The 10,000-nt window shown below is 42.1% G+C and overlaps 1 protein-coding gene across 7 annotated transcripts in view; it reads left to right on the top strand.

The window, feature by feature from the left end:
* Nucleotides 1–10,000, top strand: part of gramd1a (GRAM domain containing 1A) — a 22,356-nt gene that overhangs the window by 2,432 nt on the left and 9,924 nt on the right. For 2 of the 7 annotated variants that reach the window (XM_046877315.1, XM_046877316.1), the window contains 5 exons: nucleotides 3,151–3,911; nucleotides 8,720–8,942; nucleotides 9,172–9,192; nucleotides 9,439–9,523; nucleotides 9,623–9,726. In XM_046877315.1, the coding sequence (XP_046733271.1) occupies nucleotides 3,883–3,911; nucleotides 8,720–8,942; nucleotides 9,172–9,192; nucleotides 9,439–9,523; nucleotides 9,623–9,726 (462 nt within the window). In that variant the 5' untranslated portion in view covers nucleotides 3,151–3,882. Of the gene's footprint in view, nucleotides 655–3,150; nucleotides 3,912–5,844; nucleotides 6,319–8,719; nucleotides 8,943–9,171; nucleotides 9,193–9,438; nucleotides 9,524–9,622; nucleotides 9,727–10,000 lie in introns of those variants that run through there. The other 5 variants (XM_046877313.1, XM_046877314.1, XM_046877317.1 and 2 more) reach the window with 4 other exon arrangements.

Genomic DNA, 10,000 nt, shown 5'->3' with positions numbered 1-10,000 from the left:
ATGAGGTGTTAATATGCCGTGTTGTTTTTAGTTCACCCCCCGGTCGAAGTTAAACTTTTTCTGTGGTTAGCAGAAGCTTTGCATTTCGATGCTGTGGCGCTTTGTGTAATATTCCGCTGATATGGGTTTATTTTATATATGTATATTTTTTAATAAATAGTAAAGACGTGTTTTTTAGTAATGTAAATAGTTAAGCTAGCATTGAGCGTTTGGTTTTGTGCAATATTTAGCCGAAACTTGTTAACTTGGTTGTCCAGCTGGCTGGAGGTATTTTTAATGCTAGCTGTGCTAGTTGTTTTGGTTATGCTAATCAGCGGCACCGGTGCTTATTGTTACAATATAAATAATAATATGTGATGATGTTTTACTTCTGTCTATTTATGTTTTGCTTTAATACATGCCAGTTCTGGCCGGGTGAATAAAATAGGACTTTTATTATTTAATTTAACGGGTGTTAAACAGAGAGAGGACTTTAGTTGTGGATGATTGAGTGTTAGCCGTGCTAAGCTAACGGGGGTTAAAGGGAGTGCTGTGGGCGGAGAGGATGCTCATGTGTTCCTGTGATAAAGTGGAATGGAATGCCGTCCAGGGCCGCAGAGCTGCAGGAGCGGAACAGGAGCACGGAGCCGCCGCCGTGCACTCGTCTAACGGCAGGTAGGAGACTTTTATAACGCGATCGTGACCCGAGATCTCGCGATGTTTCGCGCGACTTTGCGGCGCGGACGAAGGCGGAAAAGTTATGTGATGGGACGATCGAATCATTTTAGTGACTCGGTTCTTTGAATCTCGTTAAAATCTCAAAAACACCGAATCTTTTTTTTGAGTCATTTAGTTCATTTCGTTTCTTTTAAACAGAAATAATAATACAATGTTACGTTATCAGATCAGATCAACACGTTTACATGCACCAACTTCAACTACAGTTCCAGTCATGAAAATATGACTGTAGATAAGCATTATAAATGATAATAAACAGAATGTGTAGCTTCACCTCTCAGATCTTCTGCTCCGTACTGTTGGTTCTTCTGTCACGTGACTCTCATATTTATTGTAACAATAATGTCAAGATTCTGAACAAAAACCTGAAATATTGCATTGTGCAGCGTCTATGGGAGTCACGTGACAAGAGAACTCATGAGATGAACAGTTCTGTTTCCTGCACATAAGCAGTGAAGAACACGTTTATTAAACACGTGATCGTCGTGTTCATGTGCGTGTCTGTATGTAGTATACTTTATTATTAATGTGTTCTTATTGATCCACATTACACGTGTTTCACGTGAAGCGTTTTAGAATGTTCTGGTCTGTTGTGTCATATTAATTTTATTAATATTTATTTTTTTAACTTAAAATCCCTTTGACGTCATCACCCCATTTCCGGTCAGCTTGAATAGTTTCTCTATGTTGTTGTTTGTTTGTTTGTTTGTTTTGACACTTTTTATTGTTTATACACGATAATAAAAAGGTGTTATGAGGCCTGGCGGGTGTTTGAGCAGCTTTACGGTGTGTGAATAGCAGATCAGTGTGGACACAAGATCTATGCTGTGCAAAGACGCACACACACACACACACACACACACACACTAAACTGCACATCCTTACTATAGTAACAATAGTAAAGCACTGTGGGGTTCAAGCCAGTGTATAGTGAGTGTGTGTGTGTGTGTGTGTGTGTGTGTGTGTGTGTGTGTGTGTGTGTGAGTCAATAGTGTTGTTGGTGTGGATGGGACTCAGTTAAGTGTCTGGAAGTGATGGTGTGTATCTGTGATCATAGAATTGAATAGGTTGTGATGTGGAAGTGACGGATCTCTGATATCATTAGAAGTGTTTTTGTGGAGCACGTTTGAGGTACGAGGTTGTGATTGGTGGTGTAACACAGTCTGAATCGAGGAGTCTGGGTTTACTACATCATCATCATCATCATCATCACAATCATTCAGGAATGAATGGGAGTTCCATCAGAGGAAACGAATAACAAACTCGTTCCTTTGATTAAAAAACATTTCTTGATGGATTGAAATTGATGGTTATTATTTTCTCTCTGGTTTGATCCTGGTTCCTTCTCCTCCACCTCCTTGTACACAGTGTTCTTCAGTCTGATCTGGAAAGATCTAATGTAGCTCTAGTCTTGAATTCCAGCTGAAACAATAGATTGAGTCACATCTGATATTGCCTCAGATGAATGTGGAATCAGATGTAACTCCTGCTCGGAGGAAGAAAAGCCAGCAGACGTCTGTGGATCAGACTGAAGACCCTCTGATCTGACACCCACACACCTGATTTTTTCTGTACAACTTCATCATACAACTGAGAAAAAATACAATATAAAATAAAATGGAGTCAAAATATATATCATTTATATTAAAATACAATAAAGTGAAATAAATAACAATAACGTTATTAACTCTTTGTATTTAAAAAAAAGATCTAAAAAATATTAATATTTTTATTTAAAAAGATAAACATTTGTAGTGTTACTAATTTGATAAAAAATTTAATTAATTTAAGAAATAAACGTCAATACAATATTGTATTATTATTATTGTAATATTGTAAAATGATTAGAATAAAAACTATGACAAAATAAATCATTATCAAATCTAAATTAAATAAATATAAATAATATCTCCTCTTTTCATTGTTTATTGTCCTGTAACTATACTTTATTTATTTATTTACTAGTTTTTTTTTTATGATCAGTTGTTTTTGTTCTCTGTAACTGAGATGAGACGTTGATGAGGTCTAAGCAGATTTAAGATCTGAAGTTCCTCTGATCTTTATCTCAAAATGTTAACTGCAGTCAGATGTTCTCAAGCTTACAGCTCGTTTATATTGATATGTTTATATACCAGAAGATGCATCAGGACAGAACCTCTGACCTCCTCTGTCTTTACACACACACACACACACACACACACACACACACACACTCTGCACTGACCAGATCACCAGATTTTCTTTTTCCACTGTTTCAGGAAATTCAGTACATGGAATCATAGAGAGAAAGAGAGAGAGAGAGAGAGAGAGAGAAATCTGGGCTGATCAGGGTTGTGGGTCACCTCTCCCATGTCTCCAACTTTACACTTTCACACCATGATAGAATAAAAAAAAGATGATTTCTAAAACAAAGTGAGTTTCTCCTCCCTCTAGGACACCACAGATTCGTCCTCGTGGTGGTGATGGAGATGATGTGGTTCTGATGGTGGTGGTGGTGGTGCTGGTGAAGATCTCAGCATGCAAGAGAACCTGGAGGATGTTTCAGAAGATTGGCAGCAGAACCGAGATTGATCTGCGAATAATAAATGATTTGTGAAAAGATGATTGGAAGGAGTGATGTGTGAAGGCCACGTGAAGGCAACGCTCTGTTAACAGCCCGGACCAGGAAACCACAGATTTTGCAAGAGATGCAACGATGGCAACTCGCAATCCGGAATGTGTTGAAACGCACGCCAGAACTTGGTTTTAAACTCGAGTCCAACTCTCTCTAAGGCAAACTAGTTAACGGACACACACACACACACACACACACGAGCGAGCAAGCGAGCCCGATATGGCTAAACCCGTCCCCATCCCGAGGCTGAACGTCCTCCCGCCGTCTTCGGATAACGACTCCTGGTCTCCTTCACCGAGCCCTCGTCCTCGGAGACGCCGCGTTTGGAACGCGACCGGGAAAAAGTGCAGGAGAGACCAGGAGGAGGACGAGCCAAGGAACGAGGACGAAGCAGGAAGAGCGAGGAGAGCAAGGGGAGGAGCCACTCACCTGTCTGTGGAGAAGAGGCGGAGCTTGTTCAAGACGACCCAGGGATCTCTGCCTCCTTTCTTCTGCCTCCAACTTCCTCTCCGGGCCACAGGCGGTCTCGGTGGTCGCTACGCAGCTTGTTCATGAAAGACTCAGACGGGGAAAGCTGCAGGTTAGTGAGAGAAAATCCAATCCTAACCTGCAAAAAGAATGAATATCTATTAGTTCATTCATTTTTTTAAAATAAAGATACAATACAGGTATCAGTGATGTTGTGTCGGTTATCAGCGTCTACTCGCAACGTCCGATTATCACTTATAAGCTTAAAGCTTTTTGAGTCGTCCTTCATCTCCTATGATGTCATCATGGACCAATCAGAGGGAGAGGATGGAAAAAGTCTCTCCTCATCTTCTCTGTTTATCTTCTGATGCTGCATTTGTCAGGCAGTGAGTGCATGAGTGTGTTCATCAGCTCCAGCCTAAAATTCTAGAGGTGTCAGGTGACGTTTATTTATTGTTCCTCACGTCTCAGCGTCCATATTTAATCAGCTGCACGCAGCACAGATTACGTGGTTCCTCGTCTCCCAGCGGCGCGCTCATCACTTATTCATACCCACTAATTGTGGAAGAGCAGCGAGCGTGTATTTATCGCCTTCTCGGGACGTCTCGTCTGGAGATGATGTAACACGTACAGAACACGTTTTCTGTGTCGGCTGACGTTTTTATGAAATCGTGATAAACCAGTAATCCGCCCGTATTCATGTACGCAGCTCATACGCAAAACACGGAGATGTTTGAGAGTCTAACACAGGACATCGTGGCAGCGTGTAGAGACGATTAAATCACTCAGTGTGTGTGTGTGTGTGTGTGTGTGTGTGTGTGTGTGTGTGTTTTATCTTCCCAGATCAATACATTGTCCTTGCTACCTCATCTGACTCACAGACATATCCCGTGTATGAACCGATTTTTTTAAATAATTCACATTATTTGGTTTACACGAGTTGAATTTTTGTTTTATAAGAATAGAAGTGTTTTTTTTTTTTTTATAAAAATAGTTAATAAGGAGGATGACATTTTTCACATTTTATTGTTATTGGTTTGTTTGTTTGATTAAAAAGGTTTTGTGTTTAATGTAATAATTTGTTATGCTCTGTGTGTGTGTGTGTGTGTGTGTGTGTGTGTGTGTGTGTGTGTGCGCGCGTGTTCCTCTCTACTGACCAAGCTTGCGCAAGGTGTGTGGGTGGAATTTGCATGTTGTGCAAAAGTGTCTTTTCCGTCCTAATTTACACTTTCTTGCTCTTTGACCCTGCAATAAACAACACTCACTCCCCTCCCCCTCCTGCCCCTTCCTGCCCCCCTCCTGCCCCCCTCCTGCCCCTCTGACACGATTACCCCAGCGGGGCACATCACACTGATTGTATTCCAGCAGCAACATTGTTTTTTTTAAATATTGTCTAATGACCCTGATTGTGTTCATATCCTGTAGATGTGTGTAAGAGATGTGTTACAGGACTGATAAAAGGCCCCGCCCCTTCACTAACAGCGCTGCATTCTGATTGGTCCATTTTTATAATCAGTTTATAATCATGTGTTCGGTATTGCGATTTTTTTTTTTTTTAAGAAAGATTTGTGAAAGGAGTCTCCAGTCTGAGAAATAATTTAAACATACATATTTACTTTTACGCACCTATATTTATTTATTTATTTATTTTTATTGACCATTTTACAGGTCACATGATTATAGTGTAATTTATTTTATTATAGGGTTACATCAGTTATCCTCACAAACCAACACCTTCACCACAGTATATAAACCCATAACTTTTCCACATGCATTTATAATGTGCTGCACACATTCCTGTGAAGAGCAGTTACTATGGAAACCATACTCATTTTTCATTTTATTACTATAAACAATTAATATAACAATAAACAAGTTTGCAATAAATAAATGATGATGATGATGATGATGATGATGGGCAGAAATAGGACCATAAGACTTGATTGATGATTGAACCGAACGGAACCCAAAAATAGATGACGTCGCTCCCCTACCCCGCGCATGCGCACCTCGAGCCTCCGGTATCAATCGTATTTTAAAGCCGTTCGTAGCCCCGCGTGCACGCGTGCGTCCGCTTCATTAACGCTCTATCCATCTTTTCTTTTCATCCCATCCGCCCTCTCTCCAAAATTTCTGTTTATCGGGTCCGTTTAATCTTCCTGCAGAAGGGCGTCGGGAAACCTCCTCATCTTCTTCCTCCTCTTCCTCCTTTTCTCCTCCCTCTATTCATTCTCTCGCTCTCTCTCTCTCTTTCTTTGAGGGGGGATCGCATTGGAAAAATAGGACATAAACGCGCAGCGGATTATTATATATTTCTTCTCTTCCGTTTTTTTTTCGACTTCTTTAATTAATTTATTTTTTTATTCTAATTGATCGGAGCGGCATTAACGCGCGCGCGCCCGTGTGCGCGCTCGCCTGTCCGTCCGGTATGAGCGCCGGGGCGCGTGCGTGTGTATTGAACGGCTGTTGGCGCGTTATAAGGCGCAGCGCGGACTGACCGGAGCTGCTGAGATGTTCGAGTGAGTATCACATCTTCTACACTCACTGTCCAGCGTTTATAACGCCTCTATGACGCCTTCAGAACCTCATGGGATCGTGAATGACTGTATTTGGGAAGGTGTGTGTGTGTGTGTGTGTGTGTGTGTGTTTTCATCGAGGCTTCTCTCCGTCTTCTGTCTTCACACTCAGGAGGATGAGTCAAAGCAGGGCATTAAGACATTAAAGCGGATTCGAGGTGTGTGTGTGTGTGTGTGTGTGTGTGTGTGTGTGATGGCTTTACAGTAGAATAAACACTGGATTTGCACTTCATGTTGAAATATACCGTATTTAAATCCATGCAATCTTTATAATGTGTTATGGCAAAATTGCGCTGCATTCAACTGTGATTTGTGTGTCATGTTTTGCACTCTCACACACACACACACACACACACACACACGTTGTGTATTGTGCTGACGGTGTAGTGAAGTGTGATGGAGCGAGCCTCTTTGCGCTTACAGTGCACATGCTGAGCAATAATACACCTTCCTTCTCTCTGCCTGTGGTTTTCTATTCAACTGCTGATTCTATCTGTGCACTTTGCACTTTCTTAACACCAATTACACCTTGTACTCTCTCTCTCACACACACACACACACACACACACATTACACACTGCTAATCTCAGCTCATCAGCGTCGAGCTGTACATCTGTTTTGGTGTCTTCCTAATTATTAAATCGGATCAGCGAACACTATGCAGGAGTTTTGAAGTTTTAGTCCCAAAGGGATCAAAGACTCTGCATTACCTCGTAGATTAACACACTAAAGACAGTGCAGGTCACAAAGTTAGGGCGATCTCATTCTAGCAAGACAGACGTCCTTATCATGTTCACCCGTGTGAAACATTCAGGTCTCCTGGACGTGCGTTAACGCCGCTCTGGTGTTTGTGTACTGAGCGCTCTGGTCTGTATTTTACTGGAAAACTGTCACCATGGAGACAATGTTTTTATATAAATATGGACCATAAGAAGAGCTCCAATTTTCAGTCAACAGCTTTTAGCCTGCAGATAAGGACCTGATTTATATCTTTCATAGGACATAGGACAGGACACAAGACAGAACACGGGACATAGGACAGGACACAGGACAGAACACGGGACATAGGACAGGACACAGGACAGAACACGGGACATAGGACAGGACACAGGACAGAACAGGTCATAGGACAGAACACGGGACAGAACACGGAACATAGGACAGAACACGGATCATAGGACAGGACACAGGTCATAGGACAGAACACGGGACATAGGACAGAACACGGGACATAGGACAGGACACAGGACAGAACACAGGTCATAGGACAGAACATGGGATAGAACACGGGACATAGGACAGAACACGGATCATAGGACAGGACACAGGTCATAGGACAGAACACGGGACATAGGACAGGACACAGGACAGAACACAGGTCATATAACAGAACACGGGACATAGGACAGGACACAGGACAGAACACGGGACATAGGACAGGACACAGGACAGAACACAGGTCATAGGACAGAACACAGGACATAGGACAGGACACAGGTCATAGGACAGAACACAGGACAGGATACGGGTCATAGGACAGAACACAATTGTCCCCTGGACTAATCAATATAACTCTATAAATCTTTAAAACTAAATGATTACAGACTGAAATCAGTACATGAGCATTTGTTTGTCATTTGTTAATTTCATATTTCACTTTAAACTCTTTACCTTTGTGACGTGTCGTATGTTAACGTGTTATAAAAATAAGCGTGATACACTCCTGACTGTTATTATACACAAACACACATCACCAAATTATAACAATACATTAATAAAGCAATACATTAATAAATCAATCAACAAAGAGCAAAATATTATTCAACCTGACAAATTCATCACAGAAATATTGAACTCTAAACGCCTTTTCATGAGACATGTCTGTATTTGAAATCTATGATATTATGATTGACAGGTGGACAGACACACCCATTAAGCAGTGAGACGCTGGTGGAGAAAGAGAATGAGAGAAAGAGGGGCAGAGAGAGAGAGAGAGACTCATTAACAGACGTTAGTATTTGAGGCAGTACACGGCTGAGAAGCTGAAGGACGTTTTCTCAAGGACACGTGTTCAGTGTTGGTGCATGGATTTGAGCCTACACACACCTATGATTGGCTAGTGTGACTGTGATTGACAGGGTGGAGAGAATAAGCCCCGCCCACTCAGGAAGCACGGGCATTTCGACATGAGAGCGAATAATAATAATAAAAGTAATAATAATAATAATAAATGTTTGTCATCTGTTTTAATCCTCTGTATCTGTGTGTGTGTGTGTGTGTGTGTGTGTGTGTGTGTGTGTGTGTGTGTGTGTGCGTGTGTGTGTGCTTTCTCTCTCCTCTGCAGTACGGCCAGTAACTCTCCCCGCAGCACTCCGGGCAGTTCTCCGTTGTTACGGCGACGGGTGCTGGGTGGGCGGGCCAGTGAGGGCGAGGGGCAGAATGAGCGCACCGGAGGGGGCGGAGCTGAACTGCCCACAGCCTCTTCTTCTTCCTCCTTACTTCCCACCCCTTCCTCCTCTACCTCCAACTACCCAATCAGCTCGCGGCACTTTGCCCGCAATGCCAAGGTGAGATAGGCTCCGCCCCTTTTCAATAAAGCAGCCTGTACGCTGGACTCACACTGGCTCATCTCACGGCCTAATACACACAATTACCCACAATGCACTTTTGTGTGTGTGTGTGTGTGTGTGTGTGTGTGTTTACTGTTATATGTTGTTCATGTGCTGTTATAATGTTTGGAGACAGAGTTTATGTGAATAATTATTCATAATTAATTTTTCTTTCACTGTGTTACAGAAAATGCAAAGCTGGTACAATGTAAGTGTCTCTCTGTCTCTCTGTCTGTCTGTCTGTATGACTCTGTCTATCTCTCTGTCTCTTTTTCAGTCTGTCTGTCTGTCGCTCTCGCTTTCTGTTTTTCAGCCTGTCTATCTGTCTGTTTGTTTATCTAACTGTCTATCAACTTGTCTGTCTCTCTGTTGATAATTCAGCTGCTGGTGGTCATGGTCTCTCCCTCTCTCTCCCTCTCTCTCCTCTCTCTCTCTCTCTCTCTCTCTCTCTCAGGTTCTCAGTCCCACCTATAAACAGAGGAACGAGGAGTTCCGTAAACTGTTCAAGAAACTTCCAGAAACTGAGCGTCTGATTGTAGGTGAGTGTGTGACCTTGCACACACACACACACACACACTTCGAATTTCTTTCACCCTGATCTACTTTGTGTGTGTGTGTGTGTGTGTGTGTGTGTGTAGATTATTCGTGTGCTCTTCAGAAGGACATCCTGCTTCAGGGACGTCTGTATCTTTCTGAGAACTGGATCTGCTTCTATAGCAATATCTTCCGCTGGGAGACCACGGTATGTCTCTCACACACACACACACACACACTAATATCTATAAATATGATATTACGTTTGCAATGTTAGTACGTGTGTGTGTGTGTGTGTGTAGATATATATATATTTTAGTGATGTGCATCTCCATAACTGAGGTCGATGTGATTCGAATCTCGATGCATAACCAATGATACGATACATTAAAGATACGTATGAAGCAGCTACTGATGCGATACGATACGATTCCCCCCTGTAGCGCAGTGTGCAGTGTGATCCGATTTCCATTCCATTCAAC

This window comes from Silurus meridionalis, chromosome 21, assembly GCF_014805685.1.
Source record: "Silurus meridionalis isolate SWU-2019-XX chromosome 21, ASM1480568v1, whole genome shotgun sequence".
Taxonomy (NCBI): Eukaryota; Metazoa; Chordata; class Actinopteri; order Siluriformes; family Siluridae; genus Silurus; species Silurus meridionalis.
This window is presented reverse-complemented; position numbering and strand designations above follow the sequence as displayed.